Raw genomic sequence first — 27,048 nt, forward strand, 5'->3', positions numbered from 1 at the left:
ATTGCAGGGCGCAGATCTGCACACAACTCCAGGACGTTTTCTGCATAGTGCGTGTGTGCTTACTTCAGCAGTCCTAAGGTTTTACAGGAAGGGTTGGTTGCTTTTCTTCCTGATCAATCTTCTGAAGGGCCCATGCCTGCAGCCATTCTGAGCAGAGGAGCTTTGCCACAATTCTCCTCAACACTCGCACTGCCCTGATTTATGGGGACCCAAATGCCCAATGTGGCCCTGCTGCACACTGGTACATATTCTACCAGGGGTGTCAGTCCAGAATATTACAACCAGAGCGATTTATCCCAGCGTCGCTCTGAGCTGGTGAATATTACCCCTTGGCTGTGGGGCCGATTCCCCCGCTGTGCTGGGGGGAGGGGGAGCGCGCACAGCACCCCGTTACTCATGACGAGCTCAGCTCGTCATGAGCCACATTTCTCGTGTGCTCATGACGAGCTGAGCTTGTCATGACCACGCCCGACCTTAGAACGCCCTGCACAGCAGGCGAATTAGCCCCGCACCTGAGCGTTCTAACAGTCATGACACACAAGAACCGTGGCTCAGCTGAGCTCGTCATGAGCGTCGGAGGGGTTAAAGCACGTGGAGTTGTGATGATGAAACAACTGCCAGGTCCGATTTGTTTACGCAAAGATGGTAATGATAATGATATTCTTTACTGTATGATTACTTAAAATCTTTTACAAAAGCGATAGCATAAAAAAGACACTGAGTATAAAAGACGGCATGAGCTGTGCCATAAATTTATGCCATATAAAAATGTAATGTGTTGTGACGTTAATCAGCCGGCGGACATGTGCAGTGCGGTTTGTTTACGCAACGATGAGAGTATGGTATCAAGATAAAATGTGGTTCACTAATGTCACTCCACTGTGTAGCTACAAATACTTCAGAAGGACACAAGAGGTGAGAGGGTTGTGGGTTGTTGTGGTACTAAGTCTCAAGTGGTGTTGGTTGCTAGTTGCAATGGTTGTTGTTGGTTGTGATGGTAGAGGTCTGAGTTGTGCGTTGTTATGGTGTGAGTTGCGAGTAATGATGGGTGATCAGTGACAGCTGAGAGTTGCAAGTTGGCATTTAGAAATATCTGCATTTGTAACGTCCATTTACATTGTAATGTCAGAATATGCCAGGGTATTTACTTTATTCTGGCTTCTTATAGGGAGGCCTTGTTGATTGTATGTTCTTTATGTTCTTAATAAATAGTTCTATAAAAAATACATTATCCCTTTGCATTAAAATGATACTGGCCAATCTCACTTAAATTGCCTGAAAACAGTCATTCGACATGTTCTCAGATGCCTTGAGGAAGCATGCGGGTGCGAAACATGCTTCGGAACAGCGGGTACCAATGTCCGTCTTAAAGAGACAGAAGGATACTACATTTGTGAAGCAGAATCTTCGAGATCATTGCAGATGTTTTTTTGATTTTCAGATAGTTTTTATTTCTTTATGTATTCAGTTGATATATTTGAACTTGTGTAGATCTTTGTTCGTGCTAGCCTTTCAGCTCACCCTCTATGGGTACACGTTCAGCTTTGTGTACCACAGCAGAAGCAAAACGTTATTCGGTCTCTGTAGAAATGCAGCGTTGTTAATTCTGCCCTTTCTCGTTCTGTGCAGTTACCAGACTTTGAAATACCCACAAGCCTCCATGCCACCTTTAAATTCAGCTCTTCCATTCTGAGTTTTTACCAGTCTTGGAAAACTACCCCTGAAGCCTTCCACCAACCCTGGTATCTACCACTTATATTCTGAGCTTTTACATGACTCCGAACATGGGGGAAATTAGGAAGGTACCGGCTGCTCCTGTGACCCATTTCTGATGGTTCGCAAAACAGTCAGTGCTTAATTTGTAAAAACATAAGCGCCAGGGCCCTCGTCAATAGGTCACTTCAGATTGGCAGCTTGGACCACCCCTTACCACCGACAGTGCTGCACGTGACAACTGACTGTGACAATTCAGACTATTCCAAGCCCTCAAAGATTTAAGAATGGCTTTGTCAGCCTATTAGTCATTTTTAAAGTCAATTGAATTAATAAAAAGCTGTTTTTTGCTTATCTTTAAACTAGACCTACAACGCCTCGATGTGGCAGACTGTCATTAGTGCAGGTGTTCACAATTAAGTGCCAAGTACCGGAAACCCACCGGCTCAAATTCAGCACTGGCATGTCCTTGGTATGGATTGTCACAGGTCGAAGTCAAATTGAGGATTTGGGGATTCACTAGCATATAAACATTTCAAATATATTTAAAGCGCAAGCAATCTCAGACGGCAAAAATAGAAATTTGGAGCTGGGGTTTGAAAATTGCCCTGCAGATAAATCCAGAAAACGTGAAATGTGAAACATAGCAGAGCTGAGGTTATCACCCAGTCTCTCACCTAAGGGGTTGTAGTCCAAGTTCAACACCCGGATCTGGGAGCTGTGAGCCACTGCTATGGCCAGTCGAGCCCATCCCTTAGCCGTGACCGCGGGATTTGCACTTAGGGTCAGTTCCTTCAGACCTGAGAGGAGAAAAAAACCCAATTCCGAACCTCATTATACAGTGGTACATATACAGTGATCCAAAATTGATTTTTTATTCATGTTGACAGTTTGACACGCCTCAACCCAGAGCCACAAGCATTCTCAATAGATTCTCCCAGTCCCTACTGGGGCAACTTGACTCGCCTCAAATAATGGAGGAACCTCACCCATAATCACGGAATATGACCAAGCTAAATACATTTTAAAAAACAACAGATCTTTACTTGAGCCCGAAGATAGGCCTGCCTCAGAGGGTGGTTGTATGCGCACATATTTTTACAACGCAGATTTTAAAAGCATACCACGCATTTGCATTCTCTCACATCTGACATACCTTTACCACGCAACCCACTACCACGCATACTTTTACCACGCTTACTCTTACAAAAAAAAGTCTGTCTAATACTGCCGCCTACTGTTCAAAAATAATACAATAAATCTTAGTACACTATTGTAAATAAAATCTATGTTAAAAAAAAAATTACATTTATGTCAAGTAAAGGTTTACTTTTTGGGGGAAAGACCCCCCAACCCTGTTTTTTTTATTATCCTTAAAAATATATACACTACTTACCACATACCAGCAGTGGTTTATGCACAAGGGCGGGGGAGCGTCGCCCCAAGCCTGCAGCCAGCCGTGCAGGAAAAATAAAATGGTAGTGAAAATATGTCATTGCCATTTTATTTTTCTGATGTGCGCACTGCAGCAGCCACCCGACCCTGAGCCCAGAGACATACAGTGTGTGTCCTCTGCTGACGATTGGCAGCGGAGGCCAGGAGCAGCGGCTGACTGGATACTTCAAAGTGTGCATGTCACTTTGGCCGGCTGTCTTGTGCTGGCCAAAGTGACATGCGCACTTTGAAGCTTTCTACTCAGCTGTCTTAGACAGCTGGGTGGAGACCAAGCACAGGCCTATAGGCCCTGAAGGAGCATCCAGCCTGCCCACTCCGCTTATCTGATGCTGGTTAACAGCATGAGAGCAGCATCTGGATTGGTTAGGGGAACTCGACTGCAGATTCAGAAGTGGAACACCGAGGAGGACAGAGGACGTGCAGCTGTGGTTAAGTACTATTTATTATAGTTATTTAAAATACTATTATAGTTTTTTTTAAACTTTTGGACGGAAGGGTGTTATATTTTGAGCTTTTGGATGGAGGGGGTATTTTATTTTGAGCTTTAGGAGGGAGGGTTGGTTTACTTTGGGGTTTTTCGGGGGGGGTGTATTTTATATTTTTGCTTAGTGGTGGGGCACTCGCCTCACCACTTTCAAAGGGGTACCAGCCGCCCCTGCCTCATATTCACCAATACAAACATATATGCGGTGTAAAGACTTGCGTGGTAAATGTAATCCCGATGTAAAAAATGCATTGTGATTGCATTTTCTTGGTAAAAACTTTGTAGTAAAGGCTGTTCCCCATCTAGGGTGACCACCGTGTTCCATGCCATCACGGACGCTGTTTCCAGCCCTTAACTAATTGCCTACAAGTCATTGTTATCAGATGTGTTAGTCAGTCAAATAGAAGTTCAAACATCTTTATTCGGATTCCAAGAATCCATAAAAGCACAATCAAACAATTTTACAATAATATAATAAAATCCATATAAAAAAGTGTTAGACAGTTCATTTGATACACCATTAACAATTCATCAATTCATTGAGCAAGGTTTCCATGCAGAGTTCAAAATTCTGGGGCTGGTCATCATCTTATGGGCTCAGCTGGCGATTTTCAAAAAAGTGCAAGTGCGAAAAACGAATTCTTCATTTTCTAAAGAGAGCAGCATCTGATAGGCTTTGTCCAAGGGAACAGGTCTCTGTTTTTTTGTTAGTCAGTCTTTTTAGATCAATGGAAACAAATCAAGGCTACTACATCCAGAAAGGATTAGGTTGCCCCACGAAAGCCCGGTACTGGACAGTTTCTGGGATGACGCAGATTGAAGTAGCCACCGAAAACCACTTCAGAGCTCCGAGCCGTAGCATCCACTGGAGTGGGACCCCTAAGGAGCAAATAGATTTTGAGCACCCATGTGACAACCAGTGATACTCAGCTGTGGATGTTTGGGGTGCTTGGAAGAACTCCAACGAGAGAGCTATAGGCGGAGGTGAAGACATTGGCATAGTCGAGAACAATGGACAGACTGGGATTGTACATACTGGAAGCAACAACAGAGACCTGTGTCCTAGTGTTTATCCCAGAATCAGGTCTGATGGGAAGATACTCCCCAGAGGTAGCGTAGTGAAAGGTGAGGGACAGAGCTGAACAACACATGCACTCTCATGGAGTCCTTAAGAAAAAAGTGGTTCCTTTAAAGTAAGCAGTGGAAGGATACAAGTTAGCCAATCAGAAGGATGGTAAAGAAACTATGCTTCGGTTTAGGGCCAAACAAAAATAAAAATTAGGCAAATGAGAGCGACAAGCAATATGCAGGCTCTAAACTGACTAGGTTTTTGGTATGGTCCACAAGTGGCTTTCTCCTATAGAAAGTTAAACCCTATCTGGTAGGTGAGACCCAATGAACTAGAAGTTCCAGGAATTATGTGGCAGCAGAGCACCATATTATGCAGCAGGGTTGATTAAAGTATGTGGCAAGAAAAGACAAACTATGTTGCATAACACTGCACATTTTATGCTAGGATTACTTGTACAGAATGAATTATATTTAACATTAATAAATACAGAAACAAGCAACTGAAAGATGACCAGTTGAGCTCTTTGAAGGGCCATCGACTGCGCGTGAACATGTCGCCACATTTTTAGTAAATGTTGCGCTAGAAACATTCCTTTGTTAAAATCCGCAGATTATGGATTATGTGCAAATGCATCAAATACATAATGATGCGACCAAAGCTACTGCTGCAAAAGTGCATTCTTCCAGTGGCCCTGGATAGGATCTTGGTGAAAATGGGGTCATATGGTCCTATGGAAAGGATGAACCTCCTGCTGCAGTGAGCCATGTGCAAGAAAGATGTGAGGGCGATGGTGAGATGGTCTTGCCCTGTTCCTATCTGTACCTCTAATCACGATGGAGCTGGAAAAATGTCCAGCTGTGGATAAAAACACAGGCGTTGGATAATTTAGGGATGAAGCACGACTCCCCTTCCCTGGCAAACTCAGTTTTCTGAGGGGACTGATGGAATCTGCAGGACCAGGCCACCAAACAAAACCTATATACACAAAAAGAGAGGCAATTTTCAAAAGAACTCAAGCAAATAGCACAGTCAATGCTGTATTTAGCAACATAGAGACGATTCGAGAGGTCTTTGTTCTTTTTTATCTTGTGATTCTTTTATTCACTTTCTTCTATAAAGACATAAACATTTCCACACAGCCAACGCGTTTCGCCCACAATTTGGACTTCTTCAGGGCTTAATAGGACTCGTTGATTTATTAAAGGCGACAGACATCCTCTCCTATTTAGTATTCTGCTTAACCATGTAGCCCTTATCTAGATCTTAATCCATTGTTATATTTGTATACTCTGGCTCCATTCAATCATCCAAATTCCAAAAGCAACTGTTTTATGCCACGTGTCTGAGACCGTGTCCAGCCATAGAGGGACATGAAGAGTCTGCATTTTCCACAATTTAAACAAAACCTCCCTGAGCAAAATAAAACTCCTTAAAGGGTAAGCTGCAACGTGGTATTGCTTTCAGGGGTGCCCTGCCATCTGAGTTGGGGAGATGCACGAGTTTCGGATTGAAGAGAGGGGGTGGTTTCTTCTGGGGTGAGGGAGTGAATCATTTGCTGGTCCTCTACCTTCCATACCCACCCCCACCCCTGCTTACTCCATGATAATAGCAGCTGTGGTTATGTTTTACTTTCTCTTGTTAAACCTGGTTCTATAATAACGACAAGTGCTGATTATTGTAGGAGTACTTCATTTGTAAAAACAAAAAAAACAAATAGGTGCCCGGGCCCTTGTCAGGAGACCACTGCAGCTTATCCCACACATTGCCCTGCCAGCGCTGTCACTGCTAGTATCAATACAAATACTAACAATCACAGGCCTGTAAGTGTGACAATTTAGACTACTCTATGTCCCAAACACTATAAGAATGGCTTGAGCAGCAGGTAATAGTTCTTTTTAGTGTCTGTTGAATTATTAAACTACAGTTGCTGTGCACATCTCTAAATTAGACAGACCGCGCCACCATGTGGCAGACTGACACTATTGCCAATGTTGACAATTAAGTGATGGTGCCGAGCACCTAAACTACCGGCTCAAAATAAGCACTGGTCAACAGCGGTGAGGCTGGTGAGTGATTCTACACAATCTGTTTCACTGTTCTATTTCATGTCATCGATGTTCAAAATAAAATCCATTTGAAGCAAAAAATAAAATGAGTTCTGAATATATGTCTTCGAGCGGTCATGGCAAACAAAGGTGCCTTCGGTAGTCGTGTGAACCAGAGATTTCAGCTTTTAAAAAGTTCTCGCTGATATGAAGATCCAGGTGCGACAGAAGTTTGCATTAAAAATACAATTCAGCGGCAGAGGCTGTTGTTTGTGACTGAAGCCCCAATTCACGTCAAAACGGTGACACTGTCAGTCGCAGCTGCTGAGATTTCAAACTAAGGTGTGACATAAAGGGGAGATGTGGACAGTGGCAGATGGGGAAGTCTAACAGCCGTGGGGTGAATTACAGCCAGTGAGTGAGCCATAATTGCATGAGGAGGGTTCAGGGGGTGCCCCACAAGAGAAAAAATATTTGGGAAAATTGGTTCAAATAGTGCATTTCACAGCAATTTATAGGTACAATTGGCAAAATAAAAAATATGTAAGTTTAGTAGACACACTCACGAAATAGCCCCATGTTTAAACTGTGTGTGTACCAAGCAGGTCTGACCCTCACCAAAGGTGTTTGAGGTTCACTTTCCACTAGAAAACTATGAAAAATGTGTGCCAAAACTGTGTCCTTTTCAGTACAGTTTCCCAAAAATGGGTCAAGTAGTCCTGGGCATTTGAGGGAAAAAAGAAAATCTAGATATGCAATATTCTCTCCCTTCCTCCTATCTATGCCATGTCCCTTCTTGTAGATTGTCAGTCACAGCGCATGAAGGGACCTCATGGAAGAACTGAGAGACCCCAAACATACTATCTCAGACCGCAGAGGCATACAGCTTCTAAAGGGTGGGACAGCAGGGCTACCACTACAGATCTTGCAGGCACTGAAGGGATAATATTTAGTGGCACAGTCATGTGATAGCTCTCCCTGGCACTCATAAGAGACTGGAGTTCAACCGCTCTACCTCAGCGGCGGTTTCTTCGTGAGGGCAGGGGAGCGTCACCCAAGGCCTGCTGTGAGCCGCACTAAAGCAATGTTATTGTTCACAAAGTGTGCGACAGCCGTAAGCATGCCCAGGAGCTGGGATGAAGGCAGGGCGTTTCTTTTGCTGCACGGGGGACTGGTGACGTGGCTGGGCAAACACTGAAAAAGTGTGCAAGTCAGTTTGGCCGGCTGACTTGAGCCGGCGAAAGTGACATGCGCACTTTGCAGATCTCCACCCACTGTCTTACACAAGCACAGGCCTACAGGGCCTAAAGGAGCGTCTATCCAGCCCACTCCACCCAATCCATGCACTGCTCTCATGCAGCACACTTTCCGCCCTAAGTGGGATGGGTATGCCCAGATGTGGGTCCCTTGCTCACTGTGCCACTGGATTCAAGATAGCCTGGCTGAAGAAGGGTGACTTTACCTGAAACTGGTCCAGGATGCTTGTTTCCGGTCCAGGTAGGACCTGACCTGGCGGTTCGGTCTGAACTGTTTCCATGGGGCACAGGGTCAGACTGATTTGCATGTGGCTGGGTCCAAACTAGGGTTGCGTAGTGGGCAAAAGAACAATGGATTGAACCCAGATCTTTTGACTGGGGGAGAATGTTTGCATTGACAGCATTCCGTCCATCATTTGTTTGCTGTAACACTCGTGCAGCATTGGAGCAGCATCTGGATTGGTTAGGGAAGTTTCCTCTTCCACTGGTGCCCGTCGGAGCCATGGACTGCTAGGACCCAGAGGACGCAGCCCAGGTAAGGGAATGTATTTTAAATGTAATTGTAATGCATGTAAGTGCTTTTATTTTGTATTCTTCTTTAATGTAAGTGTGTTTTTTAGATGCAGTGGGGCACTTAGCTCGCCCACCACATTTATGTTACCATCCGCTCCTGCTACCAGGGCATCTCCGTCTCCTACTGCTCCAGGACGTGCAGCTCAATCAATGCACCTAAGTGCTGCCTGGCTTGGAACTCCGGCTTTGACAAAAATGAGTGCCACACCGTAGCTCTGGAAAAGTACCTCTAACTGCTTTACTGTGCCCCTGGTATTCCAGTATCAAACCCTTGTCACAGCTCACTTCAATCTCAACCCAGTTATCATTGGGCCTGGGCGTAATTTTAATTACGCTGGAGTAATCAGAGTAGTTTCTGTAATTTCGCGTTAAGCGAAAATTATGCTATTTCGCCCGTTTGTCTAAATTTCAGGTAAAACTGCCTACCAAAGAGCACAGGAGCAGAATGTGATTGGCTGCTGGCTGCTGGCTGCTGCTGACCTTGTTCTGTTGCATTTAGCACTATCATCCGTGCCCAGAATGCATCCTCACGAAATTTATTGGAATTATCCGTAATTATGCTACAGCAAATTATGCAAGTTACGCCCGTCTTGCTGCATTTGGTCGTACTTATGGTGCTACCATGGTACTCTCCCAATCACTAGCACCGCCTCTCTCAGAGCTACGAAGCTGCCACTCATGCTTCCTCACCCTAAATCTATCCTTGCCTTACCTGACTTGGCTCCGTCGGGTGGCAGGAGCCCGCAGATCAGGTTGACACCCTCATCGCCCAGCATACAGTCACCCAGGTCGAGCGACACCAGCGAAGGGTGCACTGCGAGGGCTGGGTTGAGAAGAGCCAGCCCGGCATCGGTCAGAGGACTTCCATGGAGGCTGCAGAATACAGAAGGACAAAGGGTCACCAAATATGTTGCATAGAAGTGAGGTGAACATAACAGTGGTCAGTAACACAAGAATTATTCTGATAGTGAACCATGCAGTTATCAACCATTAGAAGTCTTGGTTACCATAAGGAGTAAAAGGACTTTATGTGCAAGGTCACAGTATCCCGGCCTCAGAAACTATGTCCATTCCAGTGTCCAGTACATGTTGATCTGGACCTTTCATCAACAGCCTCACTTCTTTCTTCCACCTCCAGTGCACAGAAGGACCTGTGTCTCATCAACTATGATCAGGTGAGGCTCAGTGCATGCAGCGGTCTGAGAAAACCTCCTACGCCCTAATACACATGGAAGCCCAGAGTCAGAGCATTCTTAAGCTTCATAGCATAGTTCCACGCCAGTGGCGGCTGGCAAGGATCAGGGGTGGCGGGGAGGTGGGGTATAGAAAAATAAAAGTAAAAGTACCTCATCACTGAGTCTCTCCTCCGTTGTCTGTCCGTGTCCGGCCAGAACAGAACCAGGAAGAATAGAGGCTCCCCCTAAGCCAATTACAACACTGCTGTTAGCAAAATAATGATTGGTCTGAGTGGTTTGGCGCTCCGGAAGGGACTATGAGCCTGTGCATGTTCTCCACCCACGCTTTAATACAGCCTGGTAGAAAACATGCTAAACGAGCAGGACTGGCCGGCAGCGCCTGGTTGAAATGGTTAGACAGAAATCAATATCTGAGAGCTGGGTACGGTGATCAAGGAGGATGTGGTACCAAAGGGTTGCTTGCGATGGTTAGTGGCGGCTTGATACCCATGGCTGGTTGCAATGGTCACATAGGGCTTCCTAGTTGGGATTGGTTCCTATCATCAGGCAGAGTTAGATTGCTACAGCTGGGTGCAATACAAAAAATCCTGATATTTGCAATAGATTGTTAAGTTAATGCAGGTTATGACTGAGGTGGTTGGGATAGTTGGGTTGGATTGCAACAGATATGTAGGGCTCGACAATAGGGCTAGTAGGCACTGCTTGATATTTGGGGTTTATGGACTTGTTCAGCCAGGACTATGTCATTGGAGTTGGGCTTGTGATTTCTTGACATGGCTTAATACAGGCTTCTCCAACGAGTAGCCCAGGAGCTGCTGGCAGCTCCCCAGCCTCCTGGAAGTAGCTCTCCTGTGTGCAGCCCATCCTACTAAATCAGAGCATTTGGCTTGGTTGATTTCATATATGTATCTCCAAAATGTAAAACGGTTTATTTGAGATGTAAATGTGTGTACTTTCAGAACTCATAGACTGATGTTTGGAGGAAAATAGATTTCTGAAATGTATCCAATTTACATCAGTGTTAGTTACCCTGCCGGCTGCACTGGGGAGACCTCTGCTGGCCTTCCAGCAAGTGGAGCCACTAATATTTTGATTAACATGATCATCATTACAAATCTAATATTAGTTCGGGATGATTTTACTTACTGTTCCGTTAGTGCCGGGACACTCTTTTGAGTAGCTGTGCGCTTTATAAATCCCACATAACATAACATAACATTTTCATTGAACGAAAAGAGCTCTTTTTACCGAAAAGGTTGGAGACCCCAGGCTTAACACATGGGAGTTTGTCGTCGTGGTCAGGCTGGCTCGATCCCTGTGATTGGCTGTAAGGGCCAGCGAGTGTTCCATACTTGGAACAGGCTATGAAGGGCAGACACATATTGACACTTATAAACCGCTGCAATATGCAAGCAAGGCTGTGGGGCTATGTTCGATGGCCATGCAGGCGCGAGACCGACTTACAGTGCTTTGGCGGGTTCGGAGAGAGATATATGAGCCGTGGGCTAGAGGGAGGTCATGAATTTCCACAGCACAGTGATATGAGAGGAGAGTGATGTCTCAATATGTGGTGTTGACAGGTTAATGGAGACGTTGAGTGAAGGCTGGGGTGCTGAAGGAGATGTCGTCGCGCACTGCTTGGGTGTTAATCGGTGCCGTAAGCGAAGCTGCTCATCGTATGTCACACTCAGTTGTTTGACGGATAATAGCAGTGCATCGACAAAGCAAGGTTTGATATCTGTTACTGTTGTTCCTGCTCTGTTTCAAAGAGCGAATCTCTCCCATCTCCGGGATCCTAGCCTGGCATTCTTTACTAGTAATGCAAGACGAAAGGGGGTCCCAGGACAGAGAATAGAAATATAACTGGAGAGCAACAGAGAACAGCAGCAAAGCCCTTTCATACAACCACCGGAAGAGCAAGCCTCATAAATCCCAATAAAAATAGTGAAGACCATTCAGTAGACAATCTTCACAAAATGTACTTTAAGAACTTTCCCGATCTTTGAGTCACGGCCTGCAGTCGTCAAACTGCATTGATCAGGAAGATTTCCGTGGGGGTCACCAGTCCATTTATGACACTGAATCACCAGGGTTACTTCGCTATTCGAACCGAAAGCAGATAATCATAAGGAGTAAACCATGGGCCATATGTACAAGGACTGGCCCTAACTACTGCTAACGCTCGTTAGCAGCAGTTTTCCTACTGCCGTGTACCACTGAAAACTATCACTCTGTTAGCGACGTATGTACAAGACGTCGCTACATGGCGATAGTTTCAGGGAGCCGCGGTGAATACTGCCGCTAACACTAGCGTGAAGGCAATAGAAATTCTGATTTTAGCGGGCGAAAACTAACGAAAGGCCCATTAGCGGCAAAATAACTCATGTTAGCAGGCCAACGAAAAATAGGAAATAAAACAAATGGAATGCAGGATGGAGCAGCCAGGGCCTAGTGCAGCACAATTCAACAACCCCCTCAAGCCCCCCAACAGCCAGGATGAAATGAAATGAAATGAAAAGAGATTTATAAAGCGCATGGCTGCCCTCGAGAGTCCCAGCGCTAAAACAAAACACAGGACCACCACCCAAATACAACTGAAGAGAAAGCCTAAAGGGGGAAGAGGTAAGTTTTCAATGCTTTGCGGAATCGCACTAGATTGGATTCTTTCCGCAGGGCCATCGGCAGAGCATTCCATAATTGGCCTGCATTAATAGAGAACCGGCGACCGCCGGACCTCACCTTTTTGGCTCTGGGTATCACTACAAAATTACCATCATCCGAGCGAAGGGCTCGCGTAGGTTTGTAGGGGCGCACCAGGTCTCTAAGAATAGGAGGGCCTGATCCTTGCAAAGCTTTAAACACGATGCAGAGGGATTTGAATTTTATGCGAGCTCGGATTGGAAGCCAATGCAAGGCCTTGAGAGCAGGCTTAGCTGATGATCTTTTGGCAGTACCAGTGAGCATTCGTGCAGCCGCATTCTGAGCTCTTTGGAGCACATTCAGAGTGGATTCTGGTGAGCCAAGGAATAAGGCATTGCCATAATCCAGCCTTGACATGACTAATCCTTGCACCAGTAGTTTCCGGGAGTTTTCAGGGAGTAGCGGGAGGATCTTCCGTACTGACCTGAGCAGTCCATAGCAAGTCCCTGCCACTCGTTTAGCTTGAGTGGTCATTGACAGTTCAGGTTCTAGCCAGACCCCTAAACTTTTTATTGCTGCTTTGGGAACTGGGGGGGCGCCTAGACTATCCGGCCACATGGATTTGGGAAGTGTTGTACACAGATTGCCAAGAAGCATCAGCTCCGTTTTCGTCCCATTTAGTTTGAGCCGGGAATCCGACATCCATGACATGATGTTAACTAAACATGATGCGAATTTTTCCCCCTGGCTTTCCGAGAGGGACTGCGAGACGATCAGTTGAGTGTCGTCTGCATAGGTTGCGATTTTCACCCCGAAGGGTGAAACCACCGCCTCCAGTGGGGCCATGTAGATATTAAAAAGCGTAGGGCTCAATGAAGAGCCCTGCGGTACTCCACACTGAAGGGGGGTAGGCAAAGATCGAAAATTGCCTTCGCAGACCTGATAAGTCCGGTCACTCAAGTACGACGCGAGCCATTTGAGGGCTGACCCTCTCACTCCAATCTTCCCCAAACGGTTGATCAGTATATTATGATCAACCGTATCAAATGCAGCGCTTAGATCCAGGAGGACCACAGCAGCGGATCCTCCCGAATCCAAGATGCATCTGCCTTCCTCCACCATTGAAATCAAGGCCGAGTCAGTACCCTGGCCGGGCCGAAAGCCCGTCTGTGTACGGCCCAGTAAATCATTAGATTCCAGGAAGTGCGAAAGCTGGCGATTAGCAAACTTCTCGGCGATCTTATTCAGCCCGGGCAGAAGCGAGATAGGACGATAATTCGCCAGATCAGCCGGGTCAAGGCCTGGCTTTTTCAAAAGGGCCTTGACAATGGCTTGCTTCCAACTAGGTGGAACAATGCCATGGGTGAATGAGGCATTCAGTAGGTCGATTGCTGGGCCTGCAATGATGTTCGTGAATTGCTTGAGGATCCGAATGGGCATGGGGTCCGAAGGGGAGCCGCTCTTCAGGGCTGAAAGCTCCTCACAAAAAGCCTCCTTTGAGATGGAGGGGAAGCTATCAAACACCTTTTCATCCAATGCGGTCTCCGGAGCAGCTTTGTCTACCCTACCGGTACTCAGAGGAAGGCTGGCTAGGATGTTCCGTATTTTGACATCAAACAACTGGGCCAATAGATTGCATTTATCAGAATTTACTTCGTGAGTTACTGGGGGAGTGGGAACGGTGAGAAGCTCTTTAAGGATCTGATAAGTTTCTCTAGAAGAGTTACCTGCCATTCTGATTCTTTCCTCAAAATGGGCGGCTTTGGCCAAATTGCGGGCCACCTTGTATGCTCTCATGGCTACACGATAGTTGTCTTTTTTGGTGGTCGCCCAGTTCTTCCGCCATTCTCGCTCCAGCTTTTTACATTTCTTTCTCATACATCCCAGTTCAGGGGTGTACCAGGAGGACTTGGGGCCGCTCCTTTTATTTGAGATGGCTTTGAGAGGAAGTTCAATATCTAATGCTTGGCGGAGCCAGTCATGGAATGCAACATCGGCTACCAGAGGATCGCATCCATATGGGGGGGCAGATTGTTCAAGAATAATGGAGAGATTCTCAGTTGATAGACGTGCCCAAGTTCTCTTATAGGTGCGGGGTGCCCTAGGACCGGGAGGAGGAGGAGGATCCCTCATAAAGTTCAATTCAAACGGCACCAGGAAGTGATCCGACCAGGGCATGGGGAGCGGGGAGCTCGTCTGAAGATGTGAGATATTAGAGAACACACAGTCCAACAAGTGTCCCTTCACATGTGTAGGTTCCAAATTATGGAGCCTGAGGTTAGCTGTCATAAGTTCAGATCTCAGGTCAGATGCTATTTTCTCCTCCTGCCGGTCAAAATGAAGATTCAAATCCCCCAAAAGAATGAAATTGGGAGAGGATGAAGCTAAGACGGGAACATGGTCCAGAATGGAGGTGGAAAACTGTTTTATTGTCCCCGGGGGGCGATAGACCAGAATGCCCGAAAGGGAATGATTCGGCGATGACTGAATCCGAAAAGAACAACTTTCTGCATCTTGGATGGGCCCTTTATCTATTCTGCAAGACAGCTTCTCCCTGTGGATTATAGCTAAGCCACCTCCCTTTCCCAGAGGTCTATGGAGGATGACAAGCCAGAGTCCCAAGGGAAGAGGAATTTCAGGGCTACATCTATGAAAAGAGGCACATCGCTGTGCAAAGCCAGTGATGCATCACTTTTCATTGTGCACTCCTTGCAAAACCATGGCATCCAAAGCCATGAAAGCAGGGACAGTCCCCAGGGCCCGGAGGCCTCGCTGGGCCTGCGTCTGGGACCCAAAGTGGGATGCGGAGATGCTGTGGAGTCGCTGGGCCGTGGCGGTAGTCATTGAGGTGCGGCGATCGCCCTTACCTGGTGGTGAAGTCTGGCAGGTCGCATGCTGACACGTTGCAGACCAGTGTAAGAACACCGCCTTGAGCCTCTTGGAGATGTGAATGGTAGAGGCGCTCCAGCGCACCAACGTAAGGAGGTTTGCATCCCATACTATGATCCAACACTACACCAGGGTGCACAGAGGAGACAACCAACGGTTGGCGACACCTATTTGCATCACAGTCCGGATGATGTTGCGCTGGCAGGACGCTGTGGAGGGTGACGCCTCTGAGCTGCGCAGAACATGTGTGGTGGGAGTGCTGCAACTTCAAGCCTATGGGGGCCCTATTGCATCACCTGCATCGGGCGGTTCCCCAGCGGACTTGGCGGCGGCTGCAGTACCCAGGCTTGTGAAATCCCACCTGGCTGAGGCTCCTGCTGGCTAAGTCACAGATTAGGAGAGAGTGCAGCGGATTGCACCATGGTGTCAATGTCCAGGTAAGGAGAAGGTAGGATGCGTAGTGGGCGAGGCCCGGGGGTCCAATCGCCCAGGCCTAGCACCTGTGAATGACGCACCCCCAGTGGCGGATCATCTGCTATGGCGGAAGAGCGCCGCCCCACTGCTTTCAAACAGTGCAAGAAGAGGCAAAATAATAATATGATAAACTTCCTGATGCACCCATGCTATGTTTCCTTTGCAGGCGAGGGGGTGGGTAGGGCTGCTCCACTCATGGAGCAGGACAGGGGTACACCCACTCTAGTGTGCAATGACTGTTTTGTCAGCCTTCTCAGGCCACCCAAAGCAGTCATGCGCACTTCCCTGTTTGCAATGCAGACTGCATTACAGCCTGCATGGAGAACATGCCCACCCCTCCAGCCCCTGACTGAATGCCTTGTCAGTGCTCAAGAAGCCGTATTGCAGCGTTGTGATTGGCTTAGGTGGGGAGCCTGGCTGCCTGCTTCCTGTTCCTGGAAGCAGACTCAAGAGAGCATGAGCACAGAAGACGCGTGACCCGGCCTTGAGGTAAGAAATCTTAAAAAAAAGATTTACAACCCCCGCTCACACCCAGACCTGCATCCCCGCCCTCTCCAGTGTTCTTTCCCATGTTTCCTGCCTCCCAGCCGTTCAGTTCCCCCCACAGCACTTCTCAATGGCAGCCACTGTGAACCCATGCACAGCGGGCGTACCACTGGTGTGTCAAAGGAATTTTAACGTTACAACACATACCATTACATCGCATTCCATTACAATGCATACTAATACTATGCATATTGCAACAGTGGGGACAATGCTGGATAGCGGAGGGGTTAAAATTACTATTCCCACTCCAGTGAGTGCAACCCTAAAACTAACTCTTGTACCCCAAAACCCACCCTGAACCCTCAAATTAACCGTTGCACCCCAAAACCCACTCTGAATCCTCAAATTGATCTTTGCACCCCAAAACCCATACCCACCCAAAAATGCAAAATTCTCCATTACTAACCTCACAATGCGTTGTAATGGCATGCGTTGTAAAGGCACCTTGTTTTGTAAAAGTTGCATTGTAAAGGCATTACGATGTGATGCCTGTTTGGTAATGGTCATCTCCCGGGCCAAAGGCAAGCCTGTCTGCGTCCGTCTGCTGCTGAACCGCGCCCAGCACCAAGGACCCTTCCTCTGGTCACTTCACCACTACGACGCCAGCACCCTCCTCGCCATCAACCCTGGAGACCACATCTCCTGCAATCTATCAACACTGTGGAATTCTCTTGAAGGCTGCGCCTGTTAAAACTACAAACGCACCCTCTGCCACATCAACACACCAGTGCCTCGTGCCACCCAGCCGACCAACAGCACACCCGACCGGCTCAACTGCATCCTCCTCAACTTGCGGTCCCTCCAAAAACATGCAACAGAAATCTGGGACTTCCTCGACACCACCTTTTCAGACATCGCCTTCTTCACGGAAACCTTGACCAACCTCTACTCCGGACCGGACATCGCCATCGTCATCCCTGGCGGCTACTAAATCACCCACAAGGACCACCCCTACCTTCCAGGAGGAGGCATTGCTATCTCCTCCAAAAGCGCACTCCCACTGACCATGAACTCTAATGACCCAATGGTGGGCATGGAACACCTCCACTTACAAATCCGGACCAACCCCAACACCATCCTCTGCGGCACCCTCAATCAATCAGGCATTTGTAGAGCCCACTACTCACCTGTGAGGGTTTCAAGGCGCTAAGAGGGGGTGGGGAGGGGGGTGCTGCTACTGCTTAAACAGCCAGGTCTTGAGAAGTCTCCTGAAGGTCAGCAAGTCCTGGATCTGTCGCAGGTGGATGGGGATGGTGTTCCATGTCTTGGCGGCGAGGTGGGAGAAAGATGTGCCACTAGTGGCCGTTCGGTGGATGCAAGGAACAGTGGCGAGGGAGAGGTCAGCGGAGCGAAGCTGGCAGTTGGGAGTGTAGAAGGGGAATCGTTTGTTGAGGTATGTTGGTCCGGCTTCGTGGGGTGCTTTGTGAGCGTGGGCGAGGAACTTGAAGGTGATCCTCTTGTTGATGGGGAGCCAGTGCAGGTCTTTCAGGTGGGCAGTGATGTGGCTGTGGCAGGGGATGTGGAGGACGAGGCGTGCGGAGGCGTTCTGTATGCGTTAAAGTCTTTTCTGGAGTTTGGCTGTGGTTCCCGTGTAGAGGGCGTTGCTGTAGTCTAGCCTGCTGGTGACGAGGGCCTGGGTGACCGTCCTTCTGGTTCCGGTGGGGATCCATCTGTAGATCTTGCAAAGCATGCCGAGGGTGTTGAAGCAGGAGGAGGAGACGGCATTGACTTGCTGGGTCATTGACAGTGATGAGTCCAGGATGAACCCCAGGTTGCATGCGTGGTCGGTAGGTGTCGGCGCAGCTCCCAGCGAGGCCGGCCACCAGGAGTCGTCCCATATGGGGGGTGGATCCGAGGATGAGGACCTCCGTCTTGTCCGAGTTCAGTTTCAGGCGACTGTTCTTAATCCATCGACCCTCATCTACAGGCCCCCCGGGCCATGGATCCCCATTCACTGATACCATTGTAGGCCTCATTGCACCCCAGGCTCTCCCATCCTACTCGGAGCCCTCAAGTTCCACCTGGACAACCCCAGTGACCAGATCACCACCCCCTCCTGGAGAAGCCGCCAACATCAGGCTCAAGCAGCTAGTCACCGCACCAACCCATATAGCCGGACACACGCTCAAGCACGTTACCTCCGCCAGCGGGAACTTCAACTACAGCCACACCACAGGACTCTCCTGGACCGACTATCATTGTATACATCACGTCTTCACCATGCCCACCGTACACCACCGCCATCATCGCCCCCCTTTGCAGCTGGATTAAGGCCACCGAAGAACTTCTCGTCAACCCCCTCAGCACCACCACTCTGCCAGCGCTTACAGACAATACCACCACAGCACGCAACCCCACCAATGGATTTCCAACTGCACCAACACCCTGGCACCCCTCAACAAAAGACCAGGCGAACACTCCAAGAAGGCCAACTGGTTCACTCCCGCCCTCCACTAGTACAGATGCCAACATCAATCAACTCCACAACACAGTCACCCTTGCACCATGGCGCAAGGGTGCCTACATGGCGCTTGGAAGCCATTGTGCACCAACGTAGGTGAAAAAGACATGGGGCTTATTCATGAGTCCCTTCTGACAGTTTCACCCGACAGTGTGTCAGTTTCCTGACGTACTTCCAGCGTGATTTTTGCACTAGGTTGCACCGTATTTGCAAAGTGACGCATGTAGACATATGCGTGACCTTGTGAGGCCTTGTGCCACATTATACCTGCATCAGGTATGATGTATGCTGGGTGTGCATTCCCACACAACAAAGCCTCAGAGGAGTGGCACAGAGAAAGTCATCAGATTTCACTGCGACAATTGTAGGATGGCACTGCGTCAGTACCTTACCCCTGCCTCATGGCAGACGTAACGGTGACGCTGCGCCACAGGGATAGGCTGGACCCATGCATTGCTGGAGTTGCATAATGCTTGTGACACAACTGCAGCAATCCGTGACTAGCGCTGACATATACGCCAGGATTACAGACGTGTCTGTCATTAATTGCGACATGGAACACTATACGGTGCATACAGCGCATCCATTGTGTCACAAGAAGGGTGTAGTGAAAAATGTTGCAGCGCTGTTTTGTTGAAGCGCTGCAACACTTTTGCTGAATGAGGCAGAGGAATGCGCCCGATCTTGTTGATGGTACGCATTCCTTCCCTGTATCTTGCTGCAGGGCAGCTCAACAACATTCCTTGCAGCGCTGTCCAGCACACTAACCTGCTGAAATGAGGCCCCAAGTCTTTGCACCATTTTTAAGACCAGGAATTTTCTGGTCTTAAAAAACTGCCTCTAACTGCAGTTAGAGGCAGTTTTGTGTTTGGTCTTGCTCCATACAAGGAATTCCTTGAAAATATTGCCAAGTGGGGTAAGCTGCCGTTTTTGCACGGGAAGGCCTACCTTGCATCTCATTTTCGTAAACTATTGCTAACAGAAGTGGCGATCTTTGAAATGCACATTTTCGCAGAACAACTGCCACTAACTGAGGTTTGCGACAGCTTGTACATATGACGATAAAAAAATTGCAGCCGTACTGTCAAAAAAGTGCCGCTAAGGCAGCGTTAACTCCTTGTACATAAGCCCCCAATGTCTTAATATTACTTTAAGGAGAGGAGCTCTGAGGGAACGTAGCCAAGATAACCTTAGTTTCACAATCAGGTGAAGGCACCTGAGACCCAGCATCATCGGATCATGCCAGATTGAGGCCTGGTTCAATCATAGAACGGCTTTTGCTATACACAATCCCTTTGCATCAATTACTTGAAATGCAAAAAGGATCACCGCTTTTGCGTGTGTTCAGAGCAACACCAGATAAGCTAAGAAGTGCATATGCAAGAGATTTGGATCGACAACAAAGGCTCATCATTCCAAGATGAGGGATCATACCGTACATAATATCGGATCCTGTGGGATACAGGAATAGGGTTTTCAATGGTCCAATAGTACCTCACGATTAGGAGTTCCACATAACAGAATAGGGAAAACGCTCTACTACACCTTGCTCCACCACTCACAGTTTCAAAACTCGGAATCTTGCTTTATTTCCCTGCACAGATTACCTGGCGATAGGTGAGTGTGCAGACACCTGGTCAGTCTGCACATAACCTGGAATGCTAATACGGATGCAAGACCCGGCCAATGTGGAAAAAGTGTAAGAATACTAAGACCGACCAAATCCTGAATACCGAAATCTGCACCTGGATCAACTTTACATCCCTTTGACCCAATTTTATTAAATACCTGTATCTTTAAGCAAAGGCAGTATGATTCTGAAGAAACCAGTTTAGATTTAACAGGCAAGTCTGTATTCAAAGATTCAAAAGTTAATGACAGAATTGTGAGACACTAAAACTCATTTCTATGCTGCTAACATGCACTGATCTATTTCCACTAGAAAAGAGTTTGCAAACCCTGTCTTCGTTGTGTTAGGTAAGATATCCTAGAGCATATCTCCAATAGAAAGTGGTATGGATTCTTTGTCACCTTATAACAAGGTAAATGAAGAAATAGTACCAAAAGCAGGGCAGGGCTAAGTAGACAAAGAACAATGTAATTGTGAAGGATTAATAACACTAAGTGAACAAAAATTTGTCAAAATTCAAACATAAAAATTATTACCTCCTGAACGGGTTACAATCTAAAAAAATGCTAAAAACAATTAATACAAGCCACCAACAGTGGTCAATCCATACATTATTGTACAATCAAAAGGTAAAAACAATCATATATAGTCATATATAGTCAAAAGTGAAAACAGTCGACGCAGCGTTTCGGTGCTTTGTTTAATCTTCACACCTTCTTCAGGACATTCACAACAATTGACTTGATATCTAAGAAATCAAAAATAAGAGTGATTAAACTACTTGTCTACACTTAAGAATAACTCTCGCTCCTGCTCTCCTGCTTGTATCAGTTAAATATCCAGTTGGACATGGACAATATCTGAAATCTGAAATCTGGTCACCAAATACTATTGAACTACTATCCCTTTGGGACCTAATACTATAACAGTTAAACTAGTCAGCTGGTCACATGGCCTTTAATTTGCATAGTAATAAGCATCTCCATTAACAGACCACCAACACTCCATTGTTGCATTTAGTCTTAATTCTCTGTCTAGGATTTAAAGTCTGTACGACAATATCTTGTTAGTACCTGTGGAGTTTATCGGACGAATATATCAATTCTTTTCATCTGATAAAAAATGATTGCCTAGCGGTTTTATATTCGCTGGAGCTGTGTAATGAGAAAACACAAAGACTATTCAGTGGTCTATAATTCTATTTTGATAACGGCTACATTAAGGATTATAATACAATGGATTACCTTCACTGTAAATGCACGAATATTCAATGTGCACGGAGGGGCCACCGAAGATGAAGGGCGTAAAATCCTAAATGGATATGGACCAACAGTTATCTTAGCACTCTGTTTGGAATGTTAGAAAGTCTTATCTATTTACAAACTTATCACCACACACTTATACTAACCTGTTTTTATTTCAGGTTCATAATGATAATCTTTCGACCCTTGACAATTGTCGATTCAGAATACTCTTCTTGGAATTCGAAGAGACAATATGTGGCTCTAGAATCAAAAACGTATCGAAAGAGGACAGTATTTTAGTGTCATTGTTCTTGTTACTAACTAGTATCTCTATGATATGTTTAACGTTACAATTATCTATGGTCCAGGTACTCTATGTATACTTGTACCGAAATTATGAGCTGGTTATCAATATTATTTACCAGTAAAGGTTCAATACCTTGCCTACAGCGGTCGATATGGTTATTTAGCGCTGTGCTTAAGAGCAAAACGGCTTTAATCCCTATCTTATAGGACATCTGGGTGTAATAATAAAATAACGCTCTATATGCTGTACCAAGTGGTAGAGCTGTCTAATATTAAAATTTTAATAATCCTGCTCTGGTTGCTAATACTACCCTATCTATCCTAGGACCAAGGGGCAGGGTGTACGCATACCTGTCTTAGCAATTCCGGCCTCCCTGCTCCTCCGTGCTACCGTGTATCTTGATGCCTTCGTGATGGTGCGAGGTCTGCCAGCGTCCATTGCCGATGGCGTCTTTATGCTGACACAGCTGATATTGACCCGGAAGTCGAGGGACGAGCTTAATGCGCTAACATTATGTTTGGTGCTACTCAGACTTGAAAATACGTCTATGTAGCAAGATTACTATTGGAGCAATTTGTCTCTAAATCATTCAATTTAGATTTAGCGAAATACTTTAAAAATACGATAAAAGTACGAGCCATGTGACCCGGAAGTTAAAAAGGGGAAGTATTGTGACACATACGGAATGAATCCCTAATATCTATAATCGTGTGTATATTTGCCATTCAGAGTTCGTAGCTATAGGCACACGAGTCGGATCCCTCATTAACAATTATGAATCCGTATTTACGGTAATATATTGCGGTAAAAATATTTACTATGGCGGCCATGTTGGATTGGGATGATTCCACAATATGATCCATGAGTCTTTTGTGCATTAAGAGCCAGGAACCCCGCAATGTTCTATCACAATTATACCTAGCCATAACATGAACACGAACCACTCGTATAACGGGGTAAACACCTACTGATGTACATCATCCTATGGACTATCTCACCAATATAGAGACCATGTCATTAAACTTGGCATTAGTACTTTCTAAATACATTAAGCATCGATCTTGATTGTTGATCATCAAACGCAGTCTGTATTTACAGTATTATGTGCATGGATGACATAGTTAATACATGTACAAAGTAAACAAACAAATACTATTTGAGTACAATCTGTAAGGCAAAGAGGTTGAATTAAGAGTTGGATTCAGCAGATGAAATCAATGCCTCATTTGTCTTAGGCAAAAAAAAATTTCGAAAGGTATTTGAGTCACACTACACAAGCTACTAGTTGTAGTAACAGAGTTTTGGATTTCCAAATAATAATCCACTATCAGTTTGTTATTGGACTAGAGCCGATAGGAATTGGTCATTGATTGCCTACAGAATTATTCTTTCCCACTCTTCTCTGTTATTCAGCCCAGTGCAGAAAGTGTTAAATAGGGACATGTAAAACTGTTCTCTTTTCTTTCTTTTGTTATTACCATTGCCCCCTCTAGTGCTATGTGTTATGGTCTCAATAACACACCACCTCAGATCTTCTAATTTGTGGTTATGGCTTATCCAGTGTTCCACAAGAGGGGCTGATTTCTTTTGTGTCCTAATGGCGGACTTATGTTCAGTTATCCTAGTTTTAATTTCTCTGGCTGTCTCTCCAATATATGCTTTATTGCATGGACATTGTATCATATAGATCAGATCTTTCGTTTTACAGTTAGCAAAGTTTTTTATTTTGTGGTCTATTCCGTTATACTGTATTGAATTACCTTTAATCATCAATGTGCAGTTTGAGCACATATTACAAATAAAATTTCCCGTAGGCAAAGGGGTAATATTGATTGTGTTACAGGTCTTACGGTTCTTCTCTTTAAAGGTATGAACCAGACAGTTTCTGATTGCTCTATTTCGACGGAAGCTGAACATGGGTTTAGGAATGTTTATGCCTGGTCTATCATTTAGTAATGACCAATTGCGGTTTATGATGTTTTTTATTTTGTTACTTGCTGTACTGTAGTTTATTACAAAAATAAGTCTGTCATTGGTTTTTTTGTTTTTGTCCTCAATGTTCTTATTAAAGAGAGATTCCCTATTGTAATATTTAATACGATGGATTTGGGCCCAGATCTTTGGACTGGGGTGAATGTGTGACATTGATCCACATTCTGTCCATCAACCGTTTTGTTTGCAATTGCCGCCATAAGTGCGCTGGGGATGCTCAGACGTGGGTCCCAGGCACTCCACACCACTGGAGTCAAGCTAGCCGGGCTGATGAGAGGTGTTGCCTCGAGGCCGGTCCGGTCCTCGGATGCTTGATTCCGTTCTGGGAAGGACATGGCTTTTGTAGTTCGGACTGGACTGTTCCCATGGGGCACAGGGTCAGAGCTGATTTGCATATCGCCATTGTCTAACCCAGGGTGGTGTGGAGTGCAAAAAAACGATGGATTTGGGCCCAGATCTTTGGACTGGGGTGAATGTGTGACATTGATCCACATTCTGTCCATCAACCGTTTTGTTTGCTATTTTTAATACCATGGCACCATTCAGTGAAAACATTTCATGTTGGTCGAGATACATCGACGACATTTTTTTCATTTGGACAGGTTGTTTAGAATTATTAAATGATTTTATTCTTTGGTTGAACTTAGGTGATCCAAACCTCAAGTTCACGTCTAATTACAACCAAGTAGCAATTGAATTCTTGGACATTAAAATTAGAGTTGATAATGCAGTATTGGGTGTTGATTTATACATGAAACCAACAGACCGAAACACACTTCTTCTCTACAATAGTAACCATCCTAATAGTCAGAAAGACAATATACCATTTGGTCAGTTTTTACGAATCAGAAGAAATTGCACCAATATACTAGAATATAATAAACATGCAGATGTCTTATCTCAGAAACTTAGGGATCGAGGTTATCCTAATAACTTGATCAAAAGAGCATATAAACGTGCCAAATATTACAATAGGGAATCTCTCTTTAATAAGAACATTGAGGACAAAAACAAAAAAACAATGACAGACTTATTTTTGTAATAAACTACAGTACAGCAAGTAACAAAATAAAAAACATCATAAACCGCAATTGGTCATTACTAAATGATAGACCAGGCATAAACATTCCTAAACCCATGTTCAGCTTCCGTCGAAATAGAACAATCATAAACTGTCTGGTTCATACCTTTAAAGAGAAGAACCGTAAGACCTGTAACACAATCAATAATACCCCTTTGCCTACGGGAAATTTTACTTGTAATATGTGCTCAAACTGCACATTGATGATTAAAGGTAATTCAATACAGTATAACGGAATAGACCACAAAATAAAAAACTTTGCTAACTGTAAAACGAAAGATCTGATCTATATGATACAATGTCCATGCAATAAAGCATATATTGGAGAGACAGCCAGAGAAATTAAAACTAGGATAACTGAACATAAGTCCGCCATTAGGACACAAAAGAAATCAGCCCCTCTTGTGGAACACTGGATAAGCCATAACCACAAATTAGAAGATCTGAGGTGGTGTGTTATTGAGACCATAACACATAGCACTAGAGGGGGCAATGGTAATAAAAAAAAAAAAGAAAAGAGAACAGTTTTACATGTCCCTATTTAACACTTTCTGCACTGGGCTGAATAACAGAGAAGAGTGGGAAAGAATAATTCTGTAGGCAATCAATGACCAATTCCTATCGGCTCTAGTCCAATAACAAACTGATAGTGGATTATTATTTGGAAATCCAAAACTCTGTTACTACAACTAGTAGCTTGTGTAGTGTGACTCAAATACCTTTCGAAATTTTTTTTTGCCTAAGACAAATGAGGCATTGATTTCATCTTCTGAATCCAACTCTTAATTCAACCTCTTTGCCTTACAGATTGTACTCAAATAGTATTTTTGTTTACTTTGTACATGTATTAACTATGTCATCCATGCACATAATACTGTAAATACAGACTGCGTTTGATGATCAACAATCAAGATCGATGCTTAATGTATTTAGAAAGTCCTAATGCCAAGTTTAATGACATGGTCTCTATATTGGTGAGATAGTCCATAGGATGATGTACATCAGTAGGTGTTTACCCCGTTAAACGAGTGGTTCGTGTTCATGTTATGGCTAGGTATAATTGTGATAGAACATTGCGGGGTTCCTGGCTCTTAATGCACAAAAGACTCATGGATCATATTGTGGAATCATACCAATCCAACATGGCCGCCATAGTAAATATTTTTACCGCAATATATTACCGTAAATACGGATTCATAATTGTTAATGAGGGATCCGACTCGTGTGGCTATAGCTACGAACTCTGAATGGCAAATATACACACGATTATAGATATTAGGGATTCATTCCGTATGTGTCACAATACTTCCCCTTTTTAACTTCCGGGTCACATGGCTCGTACTTTTATCGTATTTTTAAAGTATTTCGCTAAATCTAAATTGAATGATTTAGAGACAAATTGCTCCAATAGTAATCCTGCTACATAGACGTATTTTCAAGTCTGAGTAGCACCAAACATAATGTTAGCGCATTAAGCTCGTCCCTCGACTTCCGGGTCAATATCAGCGGTGTCAGCATAAAGACGCCGTCGGCAATGGACGCTGTCAGACCTCGCACCATCACGAAGGCATCAAGATACACGGTAGCACGGAGGAGCAGGGAGGCCGGAATTGCTAAGACAGGTATGCGTACACCCTGCCCCTTGGTCCTAGGATAGATAGGGTAGTATTAGCAACCAGAGCAGGATTATTAAAATTTTAATATTAGACAGCTCTACCACTTGGTACAGCATATAGAGCGTTATTTTATTATTACACCCAGATGTCCTATAAGATAGGGATTAAAGCCGTTTTGCTCTTAAGCACAGCGCTAAATAACCATATCGACCGCTGTAGGCAAGGTATTGAACCTTTACTGGTAAATAATATTGATAACCAGTTCATAATTTCGGTACAAGTATACATAGAGTACCTGGACCATAGATAATTGTAGCGTTAAACATATCATAGAGATACTAGTTAGTAACAAGAACAATGACACTAAAATACTG

The 27,048-nt window shown here is 45.3% G+C and overlaps 1 protein-coding gene across 1 annotated transcript in view; it reads right to left on the bottom strand.

Annotated features, from left to right (window-relative positions):
• The window catches only part of LRRC73 (leucine rich repeat containing 73), a 132,447-nt gene that overhangs the window by 72,559 nt on the left and 32,840 nt on the right, over positions 1–27,048 (bottom strand). The window contains exons 2-3 of the mRNA XM_086925993.1: positions 9,311–9,471; positions 2,391–2,513 (exon numbers count right to left, since the gene is read on the bottom strand). Coding sequence (XP_086782119.1) covers positions 2,391–2,513; positions 9,311–9,471 — 284 coding nt within the window. The remainder of the gene's footprint in view (positions 1–2,390; positions 2,514–9,310; positions 9,472–27,048) is intronic.

This window comes from Lissotriton vulgaris, chromosome 6 (genome assembly GCF_964263255.1).
Source record: "Lissotriton vulgaris chromosome 6, aLisVul1.2, whole genome shotgun sequence".
Taxonomy (NCBI): Eukaryota; Metazoa; Chordata; class Amphibia; order Caudata; family Salamandridae; genus Lissotriton; species Lissotriton vulgaris.